Source organism: Rhinolophus ferrumequinum, chromosome 7 (assembly GCF_004115265.2).
Source record: "Rhinolophus ferrumequinum isolate MPI-CBG mRhiFer1 chromosome 7, mRhiFer1_v1.p, whole genome shotgun sequence".
NCBI lineage: Eukaryota > Metazoa > Chordata > Mammalia > Chiroptera > Rhinolophidae > Rhinolophus > Rhinolophus ferrumequinum.
Genome location: NC_046290.1, coordinates 62,499,078 through 62,526,523, shown reverse-complemented (window position 1 = coordinate 62,526,523; position 27,446 = coordinate 62,499,078). Strand labels below are relative to the sequence as shown.

The following is a 27,446-nucleotide window of genomic DNA, read 5'->3' as shown; positions in this document are numbered from 1 at the left end:
ATATATGATGAAAGTTGACTATCATGATTAATTTTCACTGGCATAGTTTGAGAATTTTTTATTTATTTATGCCATCTATTATTACTATGTAAATAATGTTTAAAATCAATAATAAGCATACGAGGTCTTATGAAAGATATGTTTCATAAATATAACTTGGATATTCCTAGTGTAGTGATGATAATAGACCATTTTCCTAGAAGAATAATCAGGGTAGTGACTTTTGCTAAGTATGTGTTATGGAGAAGAAACAGGAGAGGGGGCATATATTTTTAAAAGGCAACAAGTGTCAAAAGGCCAATTTAAAATACCCAGTGGTAAGCACACTGGCAGGAAGCAGCCAACCTATATTTAGCATAATAGGCTCCCTCTTTTGACACTTTAATTAGTCTTTTATGTGTTCTAAGACAGGTGTAAAGAGGAATCTACAAAAGACAGAAACCCAAAGCTATTTCTGGCATCAAAGATACTTTTTATCCTCAAAGAGAAAATACAAATTATTTCTTACATGTTCTTAAAAAGAAATGTTTTGTTTTCATCCCATGATTATAGCAATTTCAACAATTGCAGTAATGGGAAAATGTTTTATAGATAGGAGTATAAATGCAATAAAGAAATGTTTTAAAAGAAATGATTCAATTTTTAAAAATGCTTTCAGGTGCTTAGTTCTAAGGCACTGTTTATATGAACAGCAGTGGTTTGGGGAGTCTTATCTATTTGAGTGAAGTTTTTATGAGTGCTTTGAATATGAGACATCAACTCTCCACACTCACTCAGTCTCTTTGATTATTTTCCATCTTTACAGTTCTTTTCATTGATACATATATGCTTTCTTTGTATTTAGTGCATTTATGACAATAGAGAAAAGCACAGCCTTAGAAGAAGGAGATATTGCTCTTGAACTGACTGAGCAGAAAATAAACATGATGGTCCTGGATATCTGCCACAAACCAGGTGGCAGCGAGTACCTGAGGCAAATTTATCACATCATGCGGCTCAATGAGGTAGGGAAACGGCCTTTTTACCGAGCAATTAGGTGTGTACTGGCCTGAGGCAGCGTCTGCTGGCAGCTAAGGGTTAGTCAAGGAGGTGATAATACTTCTTAAAGTCAATACCAAACTCCATATTACATTATTAATAGAATCTATTCAGCCCCGGCTGTTCTGCATTTGTACAGCAAAAGCTTCACTGAAACAATGTAAGTTTTATTTATATGGTTTAAACAATAACACGGCTCATCAACTCAGTTCTGAATGGTACAGACTAGAGGTGTAGTTTGGGAATTGTGTGTTTGTGACTGTTACGCTGATGTTAAAACCTAGTGTTTGTGAAATGAAGAATTTCCTGAAGAGAGATGTAGCTCATCTCCTGTAGACATCCTACTTGTGTTGGTAAAGTTGGAGATTTCTTACATAATGAGAAAACTTCAGAAGAATATTGAACCATATTCAAGAGCAAACTAGCTTAACCCAAGAAAATGCATGTGGGGACAGAGCCCCAAAAAGCAGTTTCCAGGCTCTCGGCCTCACATAGAAAGGTGCTGGCTCAGGTAGTAAATGGCCATCAACTGTGATCAAATGGCCATCAGCTGTGGCTAGTTGGCCGTCAGCTGTAACCAGTGAGCCATTAGCCATGAATATAACTGCCGTGGCTAGGCTAGCAGAAAAGGGGAGCTAGCAAGAAGATGGTGGCTGAGTCTGCAAGCGGCGCAGTGAGGGTTGCGAACAGTGTGGCTCCTGCTTCCTGTGTCTCCAACCCAGCCGCCAGCGAGGGTATAGAGATATGACTCCCCTACTTATGGCTCCGTGGGTGTTCCTTTTTGGCCTCACCATGTCCTGCATTCTTATGTGGGGAGCTGAGACCCTGCAGGCCGCCCCGCGTGACACAAAGTTGTCAGGATCCCCTGCACTACAATGCATTAATGCACAGACACGGTTTGGACCAGTGTCATGCTTGTCCACCTCTCAGCTGGGTTAAGCCCCTGACCTTGCAGGTTTCTGCTGTTTTAGCAAAAAAATGTAGAGCATGTAGGTATCTCAATTATTTACTTAAAACAGTACAAGTTTACTCAATCAGGTTTTTAATTTGATCACATCTGATTTAGTGTGACAGCTAATGTGAATAGAATTATGTTTATATTTACAAACACATGAATGAGTTTTTTGGAATAGTAAAACTGTATAACATGAATAATGTGAAGATAGAGTGTTTTATCTCAATGAAGTACGCCTTAAAAACCATAAATTTCCAAGGAGTGAATTAAATTCTATCACAGCATTATACAACTTCGTTATATAAATGTTCTTCCCACTGTTATCTCTCTGAAAGTTACTTCAAGTAAATCTTGTTATCTGTCTTTTAAAGAGCTAATCAACCAGTCAATACACAAGTTGTATAACAGTGTATTCAATGACCACCTAAGAAGCATCACCTAAGGGGCTAGAGCTCAGTATGTAATTGTTACAAAGTAATAAACCTATTTATTCACGCTTGCTAATGACCCCTCACAGATTGTTTGGGGTTTCCATTTGGGGAACTCAAGCATTCCAACTAGTGGCCTTGGCTAATTGAAAGACCTCCATTGGCAAGTCATGGTCTTTATTGACATGTCCACCTGGCTACCCAAATTGGCCAAAATATATGGTGACTACTGAGAAATAGAAATTGCAGTACGATTCACTCAGATCCTTAGTAAAATGGTGTTCAATAGTTCTGAGGACAGCAATGACTGGTATAGGTTGACATACTGATAGACTAGTCCTCTTTTTAAAACGTCCATAACACAAAAAAAGAGCAGGAATCACCAATAAGCAAAATCAACAATAATCAGAAGTTAAGTTGGATATTTAGAAAACCCAAGGCTATCTTCCCGTCGCGGAACTCTGAGGCAGTTGTTCTAACCAGGTATGCTTTGAGATCTAATGTACGTAAGATTCTTTGCTGAGGCACTACCACAATTTGATCAAGTTGGTTCCAAGTTATGATTTTTCTTTCATTACAACTGAAAATACTTACCACTATGACAATATCTATCAGATGGGATGTCCCGCTAAGTACTTGGTGGTTTATTGTGCTCAGTGAGATGCAGTGCCCCAAGGTAATAATTTAAGGTGAGTCTAGAACCAAAGACCCTGTGACTACTAAAAGAAGCGATAAACCCCAATAACAACACCAGGGTGATTAAGTGACTGTTATAATATACATGGCTGCTTTTATACGGTGAGCTATCCTTCTATTGGAGGTGAATTTCCGTTGTGAAATTTGTTCATTTGATCAGTAGCACTATGAGTCTTCAGCACTTTCAGATGTGCTACTATTTGAAATAAATATTCAAAAATGTAATATAAATACAGAAGCATTTATGGGCACCGGCCTAGGTAAAGGAAAGAATGCATGTGCCTTTGAGAGACAGCAAAGTTGTAAGAGAAAATGAGTTTAAAAATGTTTGTCTTCGAGATAAAGGTAAGACGTCTGGGCAAAAAGTCCAAGTGGTAGTTGAAGATCCTGGCCATGAGCCCAGATGAAAGAGGCCATGAGTGCAAATTTGGTGGTCTTCGTTGAGTATGGTAGTTGAGATCATGAGACTGGTGGAACTCTTCGTGGAGAGAAGTAGAAAAACGATGGATAGAGAAATAAGCTTTGCCGTAGCTGCATAGGGAAGGTGTTCAAGAAAGGATATTGAAAGAATATATTTCTCCTAAAGAAATATACCAAATTAGCAGTCAATCTGGTTAAAGCAATGCCACAGAAAATCTGAGACTTTGAAGAAGAAGCAATGACCAGTGTCAATATAGTAGCAGAGACGTCAGAGAAATTAACAAGGGAGAAAACACCACCATTGTGTTTACAACTTGCAACAGAGCACTTTCTGTTTTTTTGAATTGTGGAAACAAACAAACAAGCCAAAATACAGTCATGTAAAAGGAAATCAGTGAAAAAGATTAATAGCCGAAACAAAGTAGTAATGAAAGGAGAGCATTTTAATCCTTTTTAAAATTTTACTGTCAGATATTATAATGGAGAAAAATTTGTTTCTGTTCAGAAATTGAAATCTAGGCATAAAATTATGTTCTAATGGCTTTATCATTATCTAATAATATTTAGTAAGAATCAGTCAAATACCATAGAATTGATTTTTTTAAAAGAGATATGATCCACAAAGAGCAGGTTTAAGAAAAGACTATCATTGTTTGCTTAAGTAGTGGTTTCTTTGATTTTTAAGGGTTTTGGGATCTGAAACTTGCCTTTCACAATACATACAGTGGGCGTTCTCTATTCATGAAGTTAGAGAGGCACAGGGAAAAAGATCACAGTGAACTGAGACTAGAGATATGGCTTCTTGCCCCAACTCTACCCCTCATCCCTGAGTGACCTCAGGCTTGTCTCCTGACCTTTTAGAGCCAACCATTGAACATGGTGTGAGCTAAAGTTTCTCAAACTTTCATGTGCCTACCAATCTCCTGGGAAATCTTAATGGTCAGATTCTGATTTGCTGGGGCCTGAGATTTTGCTTTCCTAACAAGCTCCCAGGTGAGGCTGATTAGGCTGATCTGCACATCAGATTTAGCATAACAAGAGTTTTCTAGAAAACTTCTGAAATCCTTCTCAGCTCTAATGTTCGGAACCTAGTCCTAATCCTAACTGTGAAGAAAAAAAATTACACTGTGATGTCCTAAAAATTAGGAGAACATTTATTTTATTTATTAAATGATGTGCTTATTAAGAGTTAACATTTGCTAGTTTATAGGAAACATTGAGTCATTTTTATTTGTTGTTTTTCAGAAAGAGCCCTATAAAGTAGATTAGGATTGTTCACCTGATTTATTTATGGATGGACAATGAGGTAAAATGCAGAGGGTTGACTTGATATTTTTTAGGCCACAGCCTGGAAATAGAATTTAGGAGCTTGCATTGTAATTAATTCTACATAGGTGAGGCCGCTTATAGTGAAATATCAGAGTACTTAGTGCTCTGCTGAGCAGGAGTAGGTAGCAACTACACTTAATAAATGAATAAGCAGTCTTGTACTGTGAGTAATCATGCACCTGAGTTAAGTTTTGGTAACCAGATATGTTAACATGAAATAATTACAAGATAACGCCTATTAAAAAGATTCTGACATACGAAGCATACATTCCTTATGTGAGAATTTGTTAAATGCCTTCCTAATCTATCCTCTATTTTAGGTGAACTTGTTTTTGATGGGTTTATTGCAAAGCTGATTGGTACTCTGCTAGGTTTCTTCTGAAAATGTATTTTGTCCTAAGGCAAGTAATACACTGTAATCTAGAAAATGTGCTGAAAAGGTAGATTTGGATATTCATCAGTTTATTTTTAAGAGAATGTATGCTTCCCACCACAACGACTTGTAATTTTTTTTCCCCTTGAAGGCATATTTAAAAGAACAGCTGTTTTCTATGAATGGTTCAGAGGAAAAGCCATTACCCATCAGACCTTTAAAAACAACCTTGAGGAGTGTGGAAGATCAGCCTTCTGCCTTTAACCCTTTCCATGTGTACAAGGTGTTTAGTGAAAACATACTAGATCAGGTATGTGATAGTAAATTTAATTTAAATGGATGGTTTCTTTACACTAGTAAGAAAAAAATTGGTTTGTGTTTGAATATTTACTCATAAGCATTTTCCTAGGAAGCAAAAGGCCTTGTATTTATGTGCATGGTCTGCCCAAATTGACTTTGAAAAAGTTATTTTACCTTCTTTCTATTTGTCAAACTGATTCATATGTTTGGTCTGTAAAATTTAGCATCTGACCAGGTCAGTTCACTGTGGGCGGAGGGAACATCTGTTTGGCTGTGTCTAGAGAAGGCCAGAAAAACCAGGAGTTTTGTAACAGTCTTTCTCTCCCCTGTTGCCCCCACCCCCATCCCCTAATACCCATACGTATGAAATACCTGGGAATCCTTATCAGTTTATCAAATTTATCAGGTAAATTATAAAATAATTTTAAATCAATTATACATAGAACATTTAGCTCCTCTTTTAACTGGCATGAGGTAAATTTGTTTTTTTTTTATAACCCTAAATACATTCCTGAATTTAAAATGAGTTTGCTAACAATCTTAAAGTCAGGATGTTTGGAATAAAGTCAATGTGATAAACACCACACATTTTTTAATGTCAGATTATGCCACTGTTTAAGCTGAATGTCTTAGTAATTATATTAAAAACATCATCTCTATGCCAAAGTATTTGAAATCTAAAGTTGCTTTTGTTTTATTTATTCTTTTGGTGGCTTTTCTGAGAAGCCTCTTGACAGACTATTTGAACTAGCAGGGCAGAAGAGAAGGATTGCTTGACCTAGAGATCTGATGAAAATAAAAATTAAAACAATTGCCTAATTCGGGATGCAGATAATATTTTTACCATGCCTGTTACAGCCCTAGTCTACATTCATCAATACTGTAGTAGAATAAGACCTTCAAATGCTGACAACCTGGGGCAGAATTCTCCTGCTCTGTGACAGGATGGGAGCACTCCATTAATCAGCAGGTGACGGGCATAGTTCTGGTTGGATTTTAAACATCAGCCTGGACTCTTATTATCAAAACTATTTAGTGTAAGCAGTGTACGCATCTATACTACTTTAAAACCAAATATATCGTATACGTTTGAGTTTTTTGGCTGCTTTCCTGTGTTGTGCCTTAGATTGCTCCAAATCATAAATAATCATTGTCGCTGGTAAACTATCCTCACAATTACATAAATAGCATGTTTTATTCAGTTCTGAAATATGTGATTATCCTTCACAGTAAATTTTCTCCTTCCTCTGTTGTGAAATTATTAAATGAGAAAAAAAAGAATCATTTATGTTACTTACATTTCCAGGTGCTTGCAATTTCCCCTTTAAAGCATTTTCTTAACCAAAGACGTAATGTTAATATTTACATATTTTAATTCAGCTGTGTCATAATTTGAGTAGTAGCACTTCCAAGTTTGTTTGTTTACTTAATGAAACTTCTGGGTGCTGAAAAAACTATAAATTGGTAAATGAAAAAGTTGCCAATTATTTTACTTTGCTTTTCAAAGAGTCACCATCTCAGAGAAACTTGGGCAAACGCCATTAGCACTTGGAGGAATAACGACTCAAGAAATTGATTTATATTTTTATAAATAATGACTGCATTCCCAAATGGATTTATACATTAATTGCTGTCTTATTGGAATAAAAACCTTCTTCTGTGGACATGATTGATGTTATCTGTCTAAGTCCTTGTTCTGGACCCCCCTCCTTCTTAGTTAGTCTATCACAGCTGGAGCTTTAATTTACTGATCATATTAACTCTGATTAATAACTAACAATAGTGTCTTCTCATTTATCAACAGTCAGCCATTGCAAAATGGAACTGGAATTGGCCGAACTTGCTGCCAAATTATCTGGGACTGGATAAGATGACCTTCAGTGTGCTGCTCAAAAACAGGTAAGATTGAGTATTTTGGGGATCTGGTGGAGGGGGATGGGTATATAGACACAAATCCTTTATATATGGGATATAGATAAGTGTATATTAGTATATATCTGAAATTATATGAAGTGTACTTTCTAAATGCTGTTTTTACATAGTAAACATTTGCAAAAGGCAGTACAATTTTTTTCGGAAATGAAATTAGTTGACTTTAGTCTCAGTTTTAAATACTTTGACTTTGAGTATATGATAGTTAAGTATTGTAAAAGATAGTATTGACTTGAATGTCATTATAATAGTATGCTTTTTGTTTACAACAATTTAATGAATGCGTACAAAATGCCAAGCCAAACCAACTAGTCTAATCAGGGAAAACAAATAAGTGAAACTGTCAAGATGGAATTTTTGCTTTTCAGCCAGTATTTTTGCCACTGTCTTGTTGTAGCCTCAGTTGCGTATTACTTTACACACACGGACACACATACACATACACCTCAGGACAACCCAATAGAAAGATGTGATTTCAGACGAGACATCTACCCATGTAATTTATTTTGCACAAAAAGTATAAACATTGTATTTATATATTGGATCAATTAACATGTTTTTAAAAATAACTTTGAAGTTTTCAGTGAAAAGTAAGAGGTGTAGATTTTATAAATTGGATTTCTCTATTAAGTATCACATTGTCACATAAGATATATATGTGTGCGACTCTTTTTATTCAAGTATTATCTGTTTGCTTATATTTATGTATGAAAATGGTCTTCTATATAATCTTTGTGAGGAAGAATGTATTTCTGTATCTTTTTGAAAAAAAAAATTAGGTATCATTTTTCCTGAAAGACAATAATGACCGTGACATAGTAGAATTGTTAAATCATCCTTGAGAAATATGCTTGCATATAAGAAAATACTTTAAAAGAGAGAGGTTCCAGTATTTCCCAAATGGATGTTTAAATAAATAAATAAATAAATAAATAAATAAATAAATAAATGGCAGCTTTATTGCCCATAACAGCTGTAGTTTAGATGTGTGGTCACAACGATATTCCTAATATTCACCCCTGAATGAAATTCGCCCTGAGCATCATGGACAAAACTGAACAATCTAGAAGCTTACCACATGGCAGGCAGTAGTCCAGAATGTACCCTATTTATGCACTGGTCCCCTAAAGGGGCTCATTTCCTGTCCCAAAGTTACTTGGAGAGGTAGGAGGTCGGGGTGGTGGAGGAGATGCCTGTTCTTGTGTTGAACCTGAGCATTGAATAGGCATGGAGTGGCTACATGATGTTTATACAATGTTTTTTTTCCTAGTTTTTTTCTTTTTTTTTTTTTTAACATTTTTTTTATTAGTTTCAAGTGCACAAAACCATGTAATAGTTAGACATTTATCATTTATATCCCTCACACAGTGACAAACCCCCTGCCCCCATCCACTACCCCTCTGACATCGCACACAGCCATTTCCACTGTCTCTATTCCTAATGCTGGACTCTGCTGATGTTTACACAATGTTAAATGTCTATCTGGAAATAAATTAGGAATGGTAAGTCATTTGATTTCTGCTATTTGGCAAGTTTGAGGCTTATGTAGATTAACTGTAGTATATTTTGCTAAGTTTTCTTCATTTGTGAATTGCTGCTTCCAATCCACTAAATGGTACTCTAGGGACAGCACATCCTTCAAAACTTACTGCATTTGCTCTGAATAACATTGACTTTCAAGTGAATTTGTGTTTTCACTAAAATTGCATATTGTTATTTTTGTTTAACAACTTTAAATATATTTCAATTAGGTCAATAGCTATTAGTCTATTTCCTCAAAATATTATGCACAGGAGTGAGTGGAAGAACTCCCACAAATTTAGCCAGAAGTAACAGGTCAAAATAGTCCTCTTAGAAAAGGGTCATGAATTTTAATAGAAACAGCTAGAATGTCATCTTAATAAGAGCCTTAGATTTTTAAAGAATGGTATGAAAAGCATTCTACTTCAAACTACCACATACCACAAGCTACAATGAACATAATTTATCTATTTTCAAAGGATGAAAGACACCTGAGAGTTTTTAATTTTTTTTAGCACTTTCCCATTTATTTTCAGGATAATATTTATGGGACTTGATTGATATTGAACTGGTAAGAAAAATAGTTTCTGGCATGTTGTCTAAGACTCTCTTGTTTGGACTTATCTGAAAATGCTGATTTTTTTTTTAAAAAGAGTACATGGAATTTTTGACAACGTGCTTATCTGAAAATACTTATTTCAAAATGAGACCACCATATTGAACTTTTAGAATGAGAGTTATATGTGCCATCCTAGATCCACAAAGTGATAATTTATTACGTACAACCATGATCTTTGGAGGTAGTCAGATGTAAAGAAGAAAACCCAGAGCAACCGAATATGCTCAGCAAGTAAACAGCTCACTTGTTCTCTTTTTTCTCTCTTTAATTGGTAATATAATTATACTAATCTGTACACTATGGTCTAGTGTATATATAGGGCTGCAAATGTCTGAAGACATAAGGTTATGAAGAAAAGTGAACTCAAATACACAAACATGGAAAAAGTTGTAGTAGGGAATCCTTTCTATTTAATTTCTAAATTCCTTTGTGCGTGGTCTTCACATTCAATTTAATAAGCAGGCCATGTGTGGGCTTACTTTTCTCAAGACCCCAATGCCTGCAGTAAATCAGATCTCCCTCACCCCTAAAACAGGTTGGAGATGGGAAGGCAGAATTCCTGGTTTCTCAGGCCAGTCCTGTTTTGAGCTTACTGTAGGAAGGTTACCTGAACTATTTGACTTTGGATTTCCTCACCTTTAAAATGAAATAATGGTAATTATATATCTACTTTGTGGAGATTGTTGATGTAATCAAGATATGGAAAAGGATATGGAAGTATTTTTGAAAGTTGAAAATACAACACATACTTAGTAAAGTAGTAACACTAGCAAGCATATAGCAGTTTTAGTATCTGGTCAGGTAAGGAAGCAATAAAAGTCATTAAGGATTAGCAGGAATTTGGAGGTGGGAGATGGAGTAGTGGGGTTATATTTGAGGTTACATATACTAGGATTAGGTAGACTCCAGCCTTACACCAATAGTGAGGGTCAGAACAAGTATCAGGTCAGAGGCAAGGCCCTGGAAGAGTGAGAATATGAACAAGGGGAGACTCTAAAGGCCAGGTGTGTCACTCAGGATTTAAAGACTCATGAGACGAATATTTTAGGGACAATTTAGACACATGAAAGAGTAGATTTCTGGTGCCAATAATATTGGTATGTGAGACAATACTGGCCTTTGTTCTACAGGCTGGTTCTGTGCTGACTTCAAAGGCAGAACAAATCTTGAAGTGGCTGCCTGAGTCTTTGGAAGGGATGTGCCATTTGCTCACTCTCCAGCCTCATCTCAAAACATTTCCCTTCAATTCATGATGTTTTAATTGCCTACTTCCTGTTCTTTGGATTCTCCAAGCTCTTTCCCATTTTAGGGTCTTTGTAATCGCAGTTCCCTCAGCTCTTCACATGGAAGGTGTCATCTTGTCTCTCAGGGGCACGAGCTACCTCCTCAGAAAAGCCTTTCCTTATCACTTATCTAATGTTACCCTCCAAGTCACCCTAGCATTCTGCTCTATTGTGCTTGCTTAATTAAGTTATCACTGTCTGAGATCTTAGTTTCTGTTTGTTTGTTGTCTCCTTACCCCCTAGGGCAGCCTAAAACTCCATGAGAACAGCACCTTGCCCACTTTTGTTCTGTGACTTCAGTACCTAGAACAACACGTGGGCATATAATAGGCTCTGAGTACTATTTGTTGAATTCATCAATCGACAAGTGAGGAATAAGAATACAAAAGAAAAAGTCAACTCCTGACAGTTGAGCACACAGCAGACATTCTCCAAATGTGATTCCCTAATGATCAATAATCAATGTAATTACCAGAAGTATACTCCAGAAAATCTCAAGTAAAAAATTATCTACATGCATATTCATTCTCTTCAGTTTCCAAATTTGAATGAAAGTTAGGTTCATTAAGCTCTGTATGTTTAAAATGTCTCTTGTTATTATTATTATGTAAAGTGTGGCTCAGACTAAAAGCACAGAACAGTGGTCTTTATTTTTAATTAATTGATCCAATTCAAGCCATAACCTTTTCAGCAGCAAAGTATGTTCTTTACTCCATGATTCAGAAGTCCTTTCATATTTGGGTGCTAGGGTTAATATTTGTGAATACTAAAAATGCTAATTGAAAAACTTAAGGTGGAGTTAGTTGACAAAAGTATCCAACCAAGCCTCTGTAAATCTGTGATTTTTCAAGACATTTGAAGAAATATGCAGTGGCTGAGACTTCAGAAAAGAGATCGTGAATCTATATTCATAATATATGTTTTTTAACTTAGAAAGTTTGCCACTGTGGGGAAAAGAGGCTCCTTAGGAAGTTCAGAAAAATCAACATATATATCAGTTCTACACCTCTACCTTTATTGCTATGTAAGATTGTATGTTGATCTTTTGAAATTACAAAGGCACTTCACAGTTTCTTACTATTAGTTTCTTGCTTTCTTTCTCACCCATATTAAAATAAATCCATACTTGGCGGATGAGGAGGGGAGTGCATTTGCAGAAGAGTGCACCAAAAGGAACACTCTATATTCCTTCATTCATGGCGGATCTCCAGACGGCCATTTTGATATTGTTTTCTTTGTCACTGGAACAAATTCATGTTGCTTCTTTTCTCTTTACCTTATTCATTCCAGACTAATTTCTAAGAATTGTGCTGTTGAAAATAATCTGTGAATACAGTGGAATGCTATGCTATTTTAACCATCTAAATATACTGCATATGAGTTTGGCTTCGAGTTGAGCAAACACAATTAACTATGATGGCAGGGACAGCAGAAGGGGTGGTAGTGGCAGATTTCTGGCTATCACTTTGGGCCCTTTCCAGGTGGACAGTAACCATATAGCTGAGGAAGCAGAGATGAGAAAACATGTTTTAAAAGAGCCATTGATCTGTGGAGTTGATTGTTTTCTTTTAATAATAATTATTATTATTAAAGTAGTTTTACACTATATCAGATTATATTGCGTGTGACCTGTGGTGTGTAAAAAGTAGAAAATATTGTCTCTGGCCTCTAACCGTGCACACTGCACTCTCCAATGACCATTCTCAGGCAGTGCTGCCATTAACACAATGTTTATAGTTGCTCACAGCAGTAAATTCCTGATGTACTAGCAGGCTGCCTGGTTATGGAGAGGTGGGTTTACAAAAAAAGGGAAGCTGATATTATGAATACACACCTCTAAGCTATTACATAAATTACATATGCCATGGCATTCAAATTGGGTTTTCTTCCATTCTCTAGCTCCTTAGAAAACCCTTTTATTCCCACCTCCATCAAATGGCCTCAGATTCAGTGACTCCCTACCCACCATCACCATCTTCTCAAACAGGAGCAGGTTCCCTCCCATCCTTAAACCCTAAGCAGCCTGTTTTTTGCATAGACACTGTCTAATGTGTATTTAGGATGTATACATGTAACAATAATCTTCAGGATTTCCATGGGTTAGGGCTTTGGTTCATGAACCAAACAAACCCATACATGTGTATTGTTTCCTGATTGGTAACTTGTATATATCATCCTTTATGGTTTATAAAATACTTTCACACAAATCTCCTTTGATCCTCACTACAACTATATAATAAGAGATAGGTACCAGTGAGACTGCAAAACATTAAATGACATGCGCAAGATCACAGATCTTAAATGGCATCTGGAACTTAAAACGAAGTCTTCTAACTGTATCTGGTACTTTACCTGCTATATCATATTCCTGGTCCAGTTTTTTCCCCCAGTTTTATGGAGATGTAATTGACGTATAACATTGCGTAAGTTTAAGTTGTATAACATGTTAATTTGATATACTTATATATTGCAAAATGATTACCACTATATCATTAACACCTCTACCACATCACATAATTACCATTTCTTTTTTGTGGTGAGAACATTTAAGATCTACTCTCTTAGCAACTTTGAAGTACAGATGGTCCCCAACTTACAATGATTCGATTTAGATTTTTTTACTTTACGATGGTGTGAAAGCAATATGCATTCAGTAGAAACCGTACTTTGAATTTTGAATTTTGATCTTTTCCCAGGCTAGCAATATGTGGTATGATACTCGCATGATGCTGGGCTGTGGCTGTGAACTGCAGGTCCCATTCAGCCTCACGATCACAAGGGTAAACAACTGGTACTCTTGGGTATTCACTGTGTTAGCCTGTAGATGATTTTGCCCACCTACAGGCTACTATAAGTGTTCTGAGCATGTTTAAGGTAGGCTAGGCAAAGCTATGATGTTTGGTAGGTTTTTATCAACTTACGATAGGTTTATCAGGATGTAACCCCATCGTAAATTGAGGAATATCTGTAGATAATCCAGTATTATTAACTATAATTGCCATGCTGTACATGATAGAGCATCCTATAACTGGAAGTTTATACCCTTCAGTCAACTTTTTTTTTTTTTAATTAGCTGTATATTCGCTATAAAAATACTGCTAATGAGGATAGCAAACATAGAGAACACTTGCCATGGCTGGCATAATGTAAGTAAATTACATCACATATTTACCTGTAAATCCTTACTATAACCTTATAAAGTAAGTACCATATTACCACTTTGTCCTGGTAAGGAAACTAAGACACAGAGCTCTCAGTGATGGTGCTCGTACTCCGACTGTTAACTCCCTCTCTCTGCTCTTCTCCAGAGCTTTGCTTACTTTATTCAATCAACAAGTATTTTGGAGCATTTACTTTGTGAAAAGCATTTATTCAGAACAAAGCAACAGGTGCTACTCCACGAGATTTTTAATTCATTTTGAATTTGCACTTTGGTTGTCACAAGACTTGTCTCCCTCTTTAACCCCTTGTATCTCTCTCAGCCCCTGGCTTGCCACCACCTACTTTATCAGGAAAATAAAGTCATCTATTATAAATCTCCCAACTTTCCTTCCTAAACCTCAATTTTGTTTCTACCATCTTCAATCTTTTACTTCCTGTCTCCAGCCTTGGAGAAAGAGAACTTTCTCTTAGTTGAAACTTGAGAGGTAAGTTGACTTTTTAGGTAGTGGAGGGCCTGAGGGCTAAGACTTTACTAGAATTGAGGGAATCACCAAAGCCTTTAAATACAAAGGAATGACAAGAACAGAGAGCTACTTTAGGACATTAATGTCAGCTTGGGTAGAGGGACAGGATAACTAAAAGGAAGGAAGGCCAGGTTAGCGACTATGGCTAGAGATGGAGGGAGAGAATCTATATTACAGATATGAAAGATATCTCCAAGGATGCTTAGCAGCTCAGCTAAATCTATTCCTAATTTGCATAATTTAGACATGATTCTTTCTCTGTGAAAGTAGTGTGGCTCTTTAGGTAGAGAAATACCATGCTTACCGTTTCTTCAGAATGTTGGTTCAAATCCTCCGAGCAGATGCCAATATGGGATTAGAGTTACAAGAGGTTTGGGGTGGAGAAATGCACAACAAAAGGGGAGGAATGAGTAGGCAAGGGAATCTTCTGACCAAGTTACTGATGTGAAAGGAGAGGAGGAAGGAGGATTGGGTAGGAAGAGTCTCAGATAGCAGAGTAGTTCTAAGAAAGTTTCGAAAAGGCCAGTGGGGACTCCTTGAGCTCAAGTCATGCACTAGTGGAGTCTCATGTCCTACAGGACTTGTCTGGCCTAGTACCTGCACTGTTCTCAGACACTGGCTGTGATCAGCTTGGGAGAAGCATGGTCTGAGTGCAAGCGTCGTGGTAAATGCAGAGGAATGACATCTAGAGCCATTAGTCACTATGCTAACTGCAGCAGGACATGTGAGTGGTGCATTTCCATGACTACCACAGTAGGGATGCAGAGTGATCCTCTTAGCTATGGAGAGATTTTATGTATATGTGTTATATAAGTTAACGGGGATGTGATTTAAATAAGGTCTCCATTTAGTGAGGTAGAAATCAGACAACCTAAATAAATATGTTAAATGCTATTGACAGAAATGCAGAACTGGCAACATTTTGATGAAAGGAAGGTATAATAATTTTCTCAAAAACAGCCATGGGAGAATTTTTTGCTTGTCAAGTTGAACCAAAATTCACTTTGTAATGAATTTTCTCCTACCTAATTATGCATTCACACACTGGCACTTTGGGGTTCTTGCAATGGATCAAAAGCTATTGAAAATTTGCTTGTAGGGAGTATATTCTTTTTCCAATAACTATTCTTTAAGTCTTTCCCCTGTCAAATTCTGTTCAAACCCCAAAGCATCTGTGATGTTTTTCTACAAAAAGTTTTAGCATGGGTTCTCCCAGGAGTAGCTGTCATAGGTCCATTGATTCAGCTTGGCTGACGATGAAAAGATCATTGACCACTTTCAGGCTAATTGGTCATTATTGAGTATCTCAGTTTGTTTATGTTGCCATATCAACATAAATAGATGAAATGATCTCTTTGAAGATATTTTACTGTGACATAATTATAAGAGAAATTTAAATGTCTGTTAAACATAATTAAATAAAACAAATCTGAACAACTAATAATGTTCACTTTTTTATATTAACATTTATAACATTTTTTATCATTTATTAGAGTACTTTTGTGATGTGTTGTATATAAAATTTTCGGATACCTATAGTACTTTCTTATACTGTAAATGAAATTCTCACCTTTATGTACCTTGAGGGTGTAGTTCTAAATCTGATAATATGAAATCTGGGGGAAAATTTTTTAAATCAAGATATTTTTTTTATCCAGAATAGGCACATTAGTATAATTTTGAAATTTATTTTGTAATAAACTATAAGTGATTCATACACAGATATTATTTCAAATGGTACAGGAAGATAAGGTAGGAAATATGAAAGATTCCCCTCCCTACCTCCTCAGTCACACAAGTACCACTCAGGTATAACCATTTGAACGATTTGCATTTTATTTTCTTTTGGTTGAAAAATATAATGGATAGTGCTATACCACGAATTTTTTAAAATTTACGAATTTAATATTATCGATTCCTTGCAATGAAAAATACATAAAGTAAGTGACACTGTCTCCTCCTTTCCCCTCTCCTTGAAGCTCTGCTAATAAAATTTTAATTTCAGTTCTTCTATTGGTCACCTTTATGTGATATAACCTTGATTTTTTTAAATCAATTTGTTTTTTAATATTGTTTAAATTTACATAAAGCATAATGAAATTCACTCTTTTTGGTGTTCAGTTCTGAGTTATGACAAATGCACAAAGTTGTTTAACAACCAAAATCACTCAAAAATAATTCCCTTGTGCTGAGCCTTTGTAGTCAGTTCCTCTCCAGCCCCAACACTACTGATCTGTTCTCTGTCCCTATGGTTTCTTCTTTCATGAATGTCACAGTAATAGAATTATGTAGTATATCACCTTTTCAATCTGGCTTATTTTACTCAGCATAATGCATTTGCGATTTCTCCAATTGTTTGTTCTTATTGTAGAATATTAGTCCATTGTATGAATGTACCACTGTTTGCTGATCCATGTACCTGGATCATTAAAGGACATTTGGGTTGTTTTACGTATTTGGTGATTGTGAATCACCAAAAAGATCCTCTTATAACCATGTCTATAAGGTTTCACATGAATATAGGTTTTATTTCACTTGGATAAGACCTACGAGTGGGAATAATGGTTTGTATAGTACATTCGTGTTTATCTTTATAAAGGAACTATATATGTCTGTGTTTTATGCTGCCTATGAAAAATCTGATGCCAGACTGACTTTTTTTGCCCCTTATCATCATCCTGGATGCTTTTTTTTTAAAAAAATAACTTTTTCCCTCCTGGTCATTCTGAAATGAGATTGTGTTTATGTGTGAATCTTTGGTTTTTCTTGATACTGAGAAGGCCTCTTCAGTACTGTGGTTTTCTTCAGATTCAGAAATATTTTTCCTTTTTAATATTGGGTAATCCCTTTGCCCCCACCCCCAGTTACATTTATATACTTTCGGGAATTCCTATTAAAGACAGATGTTCTGATTTATTGTGTCCTCAGATATTGCGAAGGGCTTCCTTTGCCTTAGTCTTCTGTCCTCACACACTCTATATCCTTCCCACCCTCTTTTCAGCAGCCAACTCATTCACGTCCATGGCTTTCAGGTATTATGCCATGTATCAAAATCAAATGCCTTCAGGAGCTGGGCAAACATGTGAAGGCAAGGTATAATATTATAGGGGTGGGTGAGTGCTTACTTAGGTAAAAACATCCAAAGTCTATTTTTAAAAATGCTATGTTAGCTAAATAATGCGTAACATCAGAACTGATTAGCCCCCATCAATATGAATCTCTCAATCTATGCCCCTGAGTCATCTGTAGCCCAGTTCTAATTGTTTAATATACTCCAGATCACATACACTTGGATTTTTCACTGTCATAATATTTTAATGTAATAACTTTCATCTCATATAGAAGTCCTAACATCATAATTATCATCAGAAAGCTGCCTCTTCTTTAGAATTGTGAAATTTCTATTCATGGCACTTAACATTTGTCTAGCCTTGGCCTAGAAACTTTGAAATACTTTGTAAAGTTTCTACCTCAGTCATTTACAATCTGTTAGACACCAAATGCCCCCGAGTTTTCCCTCTCAGCATTTATTTATTTTTATGTTTTATTATTAGTTTCAGGTGTACAAAACAATGTACTACTTAGACATTTGCACCCCTCACAAAGTGATAACCCCCCTCCCCCAATCTACTACCCCTGTGACATCGCACACAGCCATTACATTTCCACTGTCTCTGTTTCCTATGCCGTACTCCACAGCCTGTGACTACCTTTATATAAAATTGTAGTTGACATTCATTATTGTTCAGCTTCAGCTTCAGGTGTGCAGCGCAGTGATCTGGCATCTACACCATCCCTGAAGTGGTCTCCCTAATAAGACAAGTGCCCATCAGATGCCCTACAAAATCTTTACAGCATTATTGGTTATATTCCCCAAACTGTCTTTCGTATCCCGGTGGCCATCTTGTGGTTACCAATCGTCCTTTCTAATCCCCTCACCTTCTCCCTCATCCCCACCCACCTCCCATGTAGGAACACTCAGTTTTTTCTCTGTCTCTGAGACTGTTTCTGATTAGTTTGTTCATTTATTCTATTCTTTAGATTCCACATATAAGTGAGATCATATGGTACTTCTTTCCCCATCTGACTTATTTCACTTATCACAGCCATTACTTTTTATCCCCCAATGCTTCCATTCTCGAAATCCAGTGCCATCATACACTGATGCCTAGATATCCTGCTTACGCTAGCCTTCACTTCTTATCCATTTATTTCTGCTGGACTGATGTGCTTTTCTTTTTAAAATGTTCCTTTATTATTAAAACCAATTGAAACAATACTAACATTTTAAAACACAGAAAGAGCAAGTTTATAATTGAATCCACCATCCTGATTCACCTCTTTATTTCTCCTCATTCTCTTTACCAACACACACTTCCTTTTGCACAGTCACAATGAGTGGGGAAATCTATATTTACAATTGTGAACTCTACATTTTTCACAAAACTGTTTTTGTCATTCACCCATGTCAAGGCATAATTTTTATTTTTAATGACTTAGCATTTTACCAAATTAATGCAGTACAAGTTAGCTAGCCTTTCCTCTATTGCTTCCAAATTTTTGCTTTGTTTTGATTTTCCATATTACACTGCCATGAAAGTATAGATTAGTTCCCGATGCTGATAGAATAAAGGTGGACCATAAAAGGACTCAGGCAAACTTGTTTTACAAATTACCATAATAGTCAAAGGAATAAAAGCTAGAATGAAATATAGAGATTTGTAAATACCGTTGTTTTTTTCCTGCTACTCTTCTGCTTCTAAACTTGCAGTGGCTCCTCATTGACTCTTGCACAAAACCCAAACTCCGCCCCAATTTCAAGTCCTCCTCATTCTGGTCATCCATTCACGAAAGGCCCACCATCCCTTTGCCCACTCTGGAGTATAACGCTGTGGTTCAAAATCTTTCTCTACCATTTTATTGAAGCCACCTTTTCTTACCTGTGTAAGACATCATAGCAGCACATTTCTTTTTGAGTGGGCAGATCAAAAAGATTAACTCCCAGCAAATATTTGGCACAAGGTCTGGAACATAGGAAATGCTCTATCAATATTACGCACATGTGTGTGTTTTTACCTATTATTTGGTCCTTCATTTTAGAGTAGTTATAATGGTAAACATGGGGCCAGGGACAAAATAGCAAGGCACAACACAAGCATCCAAATAACTGCAAAATTGGGAAAGGTAGGCCCAAGGAGAAAAAGCAGAAATGAGGAGAGGGGTGTCTAGAACACCCTTTATTACGTGCTGGCTGTGTGATGCATGATCTGGGTTCAAGGCAGAAGGTGAACTCAGGAAGCTGATGTCTGGCTATTCAGTCCAAGGCAGGGAACGTGTGGCCAGAAGGGCCAGTGTTTGACATTTAATCATTAAACATAAAAAAATCTGCTGAGTATCAGGTCCTGTGTTCAGCTGTGGATTTTGAGTTACTCAGAAATCAGGATCTAGACATGGGGTCTGAATAGAGAGCAGCAGCATCCATGATCCAACTTGATCCAGACACCTGCCCTCAGAGACAGGGATTCCTCCTCATTTCCTGAGCAGGACTAAGGTTCGCCTCAGATCACTGATAGCGGAAGGCTGCAGAGAGGAATGATACAGCTGGAGTTGGAGAATGGCTCTTTGAAAGTGAAGCACTTCCTGATATTTGTGTTAATGACTCTGACACCTTTGCCCAGGTGTATCCCCTCCGCTTCCCTTGACTGTCATCCCCCAAGTCCGCCTTTTCAAGGACAGCTCAGGTTCACCATCAAGCCCCTCCTCATTCCCACCGCTCTCAAGTATCTCCTATTTTCCAAGTTCCCTGAGCATTTATGGACTGTTACACATGTAAACATTGAGCACCTGTTCCCTTGTGATGCTCCCTAATGGTTTTGGGTTATCTGTTTCTCCGGGTAGGTGGTCAGCATCAGGAGGACAGGCATCTCGGGCCCTTCTCAGTGCAACTTGCCCCATATAGCACGGGAAACGCAGGCTGTGCGGGCCATGCTTTCTGGCTCTTGGGTTAGATGTGCTGTTTCAGAATGACTTTTATTTGCTTTTAGACCTTTCTAAGGTATGGAAAGGATAACGGAGAGAAAGAGGCTTTGTTAATTCACTTACTGTGTTTCCCCAAAAATAAGACCTAGTCAGACAATCAGTTCTAATGTGTCTTTTGGAGCACAGATTAGTATAAGACCTGTTCTTATTTTACTGTAAGACCAAGTATAATATATTATAATATAATATAAACCAGGTATAATATAATATAATGTAATGAAATACTAGGTCTTATATTAATTTTTGCTCCAAAAGACACATCAGAGCTGATAGTCCGGGTAGGTCTTCTTTTTGGGGAAACAGTATTAAAAATTTTATTAAACTATTTTAAATCGCATATACGCTCATTAGAAGTTAAACAATACGAATGCTGTGTAAAGTAAAAGTTACTAATCTCTTGCTCTGCCTCCCCATGTACCTCAGAATCCCACCTGAGGTAACAAGTCTGTCCTTTTCTTTCATTCTCATTTAAACCTCAAAATATCCTTCGAGCACTAAGCCATCATTCTGGATAGAATTTTAAAAGACAAAATTAGGATAAATATTGTGACTTAGAAAAAGAACACGTAAAAAATAGAATATTCTAGTTTTCTATAAAATGAAAGTTTTCTGAAGTCACTAAGGGATGAAGGAGCTAGCAATTGAGCTGGAAGCTGGTGGATTTCTTATTATCAAATAATTGATAATTCCAGGTTAATGAATTAAAACCTATTAGTAGAGGCTTGGGATAAAAGAATTGGTTCTTGGAAAGGAGTCAATAACCTGATGAAGGTTTTGTTGTTTACCTGTCCCGCATGCCCAGAAGGCTCTTTGCATCAGGATTATGTCTTTGCTGTATTGGTTCGTCTGACTCAGCCCAAAGCCAGTCATACACATCTATCTACTTGTCCATTTCAGCAAATCTGATCTGTAAAAGACTTAAAGATAGTTAGGGCTGCCTAGAAATAGATAACTTTGTGTAAAGGACAATCCAGACTCTTGTTATTTTATTATACAGAGAATACACGTGCCAGCAGATAAAAGTAAAGTATTATATAACTCACAAAACACAGTGTTGATTATAAGAATACTTCCATCTCATTATTCAGTCCGGCAAAACCTTGAGTAAATAGATGGATCTGTGACTGTTTGTTCATCTGTACACCCATCAAACATTCACTAGGCACAACAGATAAAGAAATGAGCCAGACACAGACCCTGCTGTCAAGAACTCAGAATCTAGTAAAGGAGACAGACTGAAAAAAATCAGTGGTTATAGCCATTCTAGAGGTTCAAGCAAGTTACTATAAAAGTACAGTGGAAGTTCCTAGAGGAGGGAGAGCTAACCCCAGCTGAACGTAGAGACAGTCAGAAAACATACCCAGGAGATTGGGATACTTAAGCTGTGTATTGATGGTTGAACTTGAGTCACCCAGGTAGCCAAGGTGAGAAGTGGTTTATACAGAGGGTTTGCCATAGGTAGTCACATAATATGAGAGAGAGAGAGTACCGTTGTGTCTAGGTTATTTTGGCTTGAATAATGGTCTCTTTACTGCGTTCTTTTACTTTTAAAGCAGTTCTATTTGCAACATATGGGCCCAGTGAATGACTGTTAGGCTGCTTAGGACAAAGTCAGGTGCTGAATTGAGTGAGGGGTGGTGGGAGGAGAAGGGGCCAACTATCCTATTTAGTCCTATAACTGGAGAATACTGAAAGAGTTACAGATTCCTTTAGAATCCTTGGCCTCATCCGATCCTGAAGGTTTTCGGGCATGTGTAAGCAATTGCTGGGCCTGCGTAATTCATAGATCAAATGGCCTCATAGTCTGTCACTAAAATTCTGTTTGCCTGATATGGCTCGGAGGGGATGTACCTTCGTGAGGGCACTCTTGGTGCATGATTGATGGTGCTTCAGACAAGATGTGCTAGTTTAATGCTTGCCTTGGTCAAGTATGAGAGGTGCACGTGATTTGTCTTGCTCTTAATGTCTGTGTACTTGTGCCTTGTTCTGGAGCTGCACAGTCTGTTCTTCACTTTCCCTCTGAATGGTAAAGAGTTACCTGACAGTGGTAGGAAGGCCCAAGAGTGATAGTGATGCCTCCATGAGAGGGAGTTCATGTTTGTTGCTCTGAACTGGCTGGTCTGAGATGGACTCATACTAAACTGATAGATGCTGAGGGCTTTCTAGAGAAGAGAGTGGAGTTGTGTTTTAATTAAATGTTCATTTTTTTCTCATTTAGCAAATAATCTAACAGGAATGTTAGGACTGAAATTTGATTTCAGCAAAAGTACGTACATGTTAGCTATAGATGCTTGTTTCTAACAACTCTGAGAATGTGGATTATATGTGTGATTTTAATGCATTCGTTGGAAATAATGTTATTTTTCACAAAGTAAAAGCATTCGTAATTTTGCTGCAAGGAAGAATATTTGCTTCCTCGCACACATTTTATTTAATAATTTTTACTTCTTTAAAAGCAAAACAGCACACAATTTGAAAATGAAATTTCCCCAAAGTGTTCAGTTTGCTGATATGTTTTTCGTTTTCTTCATTATGCTGTAGTGGGATGTTGCCATACTTTGAAATGTGCAATTTATCTTCCTGGAGGCAGCAGATGGTGTGACTAGCATGTCTTTTAGTACAAGATGTAGCATGAGAGAGCATCAGGGACTGGCTGACATGGGGCCCTGCCCTCAAAGAGCATTGACTCTCGTCCTAATTATATCATGACAACATTTATGGAAATTATTACATTTAGATAGTTCAAGAAACCTACAAAAATGGAAAGGTGTTGGCAGTTTTTGAAAGCTTCGTTTACTTTATATAACACATTTTATCTAAAAACCATTTGAGTTATTTCAATTATATTTGCCATTGTTTTCTTCATTGAATGCCTCATTATGAGAGGACCAGCAGATCTCTTGGGCAAGACATGATTTCGCTGGTATTTCCACCCTAGTCTGCGATCTGGTCTTCAGCTTTGAAAGTCTGGCTATTTGGTTTCACCTAAGAATATTGACTCATAGTAGGAAAACTCACAATGGACTTGTGCAAAACCAGGGTTCCATTATACTAGTATACAGTTAAAAATACAACTTCAAGCAGTTCTGGTCATTCTATCCCTTGAGGTGAATTGACCATATAGCTAGGTTATGACAAAAAAGTCTGTTTGGTGAGTTGGAGTAGACCCTCCCACAGGGCTGTGCTCCCATTAGGACCTGATTCACGTGTTGCAACTCATGGTGTCCTTGCTTTTGAACTGTGCTAATTTTTCATTCTTTCTGCACATTTTAAGTTATTTGCTGACTACTCTGCTACATGATCTCTTTACATAGAACAGAGTAGGGGAGGAAAGACTTTCACTCTATCCTCATAGGTTATATAGCTGGGTCTATGAAATAAATAACAGGCAGGTTAACAGGAGAAAAGGTATACAAATTTATTAATTTTTAATATTACATGCACACAGGCATTGCAGGAAAAAAATTGAAAACCCCCAAATATTCAGATTTGGGAGCTTATATACCATTTTAGTAGGGCAGGGGGAGAAGGAATATAGCTCTTAGAGGAGAGTAAACTATTTTTAGGAAATATGAATGGGCTCTTAGAAGAATAAACGGGAAATGTAGTACTTTGTGACAAAATTTGCCTGGGTGTGGTGTGGACTTACAGTCTTCTGTGATGAGTCAATCTTTCCTGGTTGATGCAAGTCCCCAGGAAGGTATTTATGTAACAGTTGAGTTCCTTTGGTGGATCTGTCTTCAGGCACATAAGGGGAGTTCAGAGAAAGCCTCTCCCCAAATTTGCTGTTTTCAAGTGCCTTCAGCTCAAAATAATCAGTATAACAAAGTGACATATTTTGGGGTGGCATGTCCCGAATTCCTCCCACGACTAATAAGCACTTACCTCCCAAATGGAAAGTAGTTTTATCTAAGTACAAACTCCAGGAGAGTGGTGTTTTTTCAGTAGTGCTGTGATCTATTAGCAATGCAGACAGGAGAAGAGAAGGATGGCTTAAGTGATGCGCATTTGCTTACCCTCACTTAAATCCTACTTTTAGTATATAGAATCAAATAAGTACTCCGATTAGCATTTAAGAACAGCTTTCTGCCGGTCTTGGACATTCTTTGAGAGCATGCTTTGGAAGCTGGAAGAAATCTTAATTTTCCCACTTTGTAGTTTAGAAAGCATTTGTCTTCAGGGATGGGTAGCTGAGCAAGGACTGAAGCCCAAGGTTTCTGACTCGTAGTGGTCCAGCTTATTTTCTTATAAACCATAGTAAAGACCGAAGAATCACTAAAGACTGATGATTTTGTTTTCCAACTTAATTTAAGAATTCTTTTTTCCCTGGTACGATTCAGTTTTTTAATTCTTTTTAGGTTAGCAAAATAAATATGAAAGTTAGATATATGACCAGTGGTACTTAATCTTGGGTGCACATTGGAATTATTTCGGAAGAATGTTAAAAAAAAAAAAAAAAAAAAAAAAAAAAAAAAAAACGAATGCTCAGGCCTCTGACTGATCAATTAAGTAAGAATCTGGGGTGGAGGGGCCGGCCCTGTGGCTCAGGCGGTTAGAGCTCCATGCTCATAACTCCAAAGGTTGCCAGTTCAATTTCTTGAGTCCCACAAGGGATGGTGGGCCGGATGCCTCAGTTGGTTGGAGCGTGTCCTCTCAAACACAAGGTTGCTGGGTTCGACTGGTGGGCTGCACCCCCTGCAACTAGCAATGGCAACTGGACTGGGAGCTGAGCTGCGCCCTCCACAACTAAGATTGAAAAGACAGCAACTTGACTTGGAAAAAAGTCCTGGAAGTACACACTGTTCCCCAATAAAGTCCTGTTCCCCTTCCTCAATAAAAAAAAAATCTTTAAAAAAAAAAAAGAATCTGGGGTGGAACACAGTAATTGGTGCTTTAAAAAAAAGTTTGTCATGTGATTTAACTTTGCAGCCAGGATTGAAATAATTGATATAACAATTTGAAAATTGGCTGAAATGATCAAATATTTAGTGAATGCTTAAAAAGTCATTGTTGACTTAAGTTGTTGAAGGAATTAATACTTTTACCAGTCAAAATCAATGCTTCCAAATAAAAATCACAGAATTACAAATAAAGGTTAGTAGACTACTAAATATTTTTCATTCCATAATTCTAAGTACAGTTATCAAATAAGAAATTGAAAAATAAAAATGTGATGATATGAAGAACTATTTTCAGATCATTCTGTGGTAATAAATAAAGGCAAATATTTCTTTTTATATACTGGGTAAAATGTATAGAAATAGTATTCAATCTTTATTCAGTCAAATTCAATTTTATATGAATGTAAACATGCAAGTAGAGATCTGGAAAACTGCACCAGAAATCATGTAAGTATGCTCTTCTGATTCAGAAGACTGTTCATTGATTATATGTATGGTGATACAAAAGCTTTGTTAATATCATGGCTCACAAAATGGTAATTGCTACCTAGGAAACTTGTGGTTTTCACTGCTGATCTATTGATAGCACTGAGAATCTTGTGAATTCCTGTGCCACTTAATGATAGCTAAGCTTTATACTACCGTGTTTCCCTGAAAATAAGACCTAACCGGAAAATAAGCCTTAGCATGATTTTTCAGGAGGACATCCCCTGAACGTAAGCCCTAATGTGTCTTTTGGAGCAAGAATTGATATAAGATCCGGTGTTATTTTCAAGGAACCAAGATATATATGTAGCCAGTAGAAGAGAATGCCATTCCAAAATCCAAAGAAAAGAATAGCAGGTATTTATCTTTAGAATGAATTTTAGTATTTATTCAAGTATTGTTGATGTTTTGAAAATTCATATATTAGTGATCCAAAAATGAAGCCATACTATGAAACCCTGAAGGCATAGAGGTCCCTTCCTATCTTCCACATCTCCTTAGTTGCCCACTACTTTGCTCTATACTAGACTGTTTTTGCAGTAGGCCTCCAGTATCCAGTACAGTTTGTTCTCTCCTCTTCCTCTCTTTCTCTCTCCCCTGTTTCCCTTCCTCCCTGCCCTCTCCCTTCTTTAGTCCATGCTTTATTTTAAGAGGATAGGGAGGAAATTAAGTGTTTTTGTTTTAAAATGCTTTCAGTCTCCAGAGTAGGACTGGAGACAAAGCAGTTGCAGTGCTACCTGCACTTAAGAAAAAGTTTTAAGGATACCAGACACACTTCAAGTGGACCAACAGAAGATGAACAACTTGAAATGAGGCTTAAAATTTTCCTGATTGAATTAATCATTTAGAGATAATTAAAGCTATCTTGTCAGGAACTAGAATCTTCCTAGTTTTGTTGAAAATAGATATTGTGTATAGCCAAGAGCTGGCCAGCATTGTAGAAGCCCTCCTCCAGTATAGAGAATTCTGAATTATCACTCGAAAAGTTGACACTGAAATATGTCATTGAGAAGAGCTTTTTTGTGTTGCTCTTTGGATTGGCAGGTTATGACAAAACTACATTCATGTTACTTGAATACATCTTTTGTCTAGTTTTACATGCTTTTTGACTTGTCTAGAAAATGACATATTGAGGTTTTCATTAGCTTTAACCAGGTGTGATTTTCTTATGGAAGACACCTCAGCAGGACTGCAGTTTAAGGCGAATAAACCAGTGAAGCTCAGAAAGGCCATAGCCTTCCTTCAGATGGTAGCAATGAGCTGAAAGACTCATTAATCAACCACAGAGTCACAGGTGTGATGGCTTGTCTACAAACTGCCAGCAGACTGTGAAAGTCACATCCGACAGGCTGAATTGTCAAACTAGACCCATCCATAAACATTTTAACACAGCAAAACTCCAACACTTTTGTTTTGAAGACAAAATAAAATGTTAAAGTT

The 27,446-nt window shown here is 37.0% G+C and overlaps 1 protein-coding gene across 1 annotated transcript in view; it reads left to right on the top strand.

Annotated features, from left to right (window-relative positions):
• The window catches only part of KIAA0825 (KIAA0825 ortholog), a 358,672-nt gene that overhangs the window by 172,487 nt on the left and 158,739 nt on the right, over positions 1 to 27,446 (top strand). Inside the window, exons 18-20 of the mRNA XM_033110775.1 lie at positions 845 to 1,004; positions 5,391 to 5,549; positions 7,344 to 7,438. Of these exons, the coding sequence (XP_032966666.1) occupies positions 845 to 1,004; positions 5,391 to 5,549; positions 7,344 to 7,438 (414 nt within the window). The remainder of the gene's footprint in view (positions 1 to 844; positions 1,005 to 5,390; positions 5,550 to 7,343; positions 7,439 to 27,446) is intronic.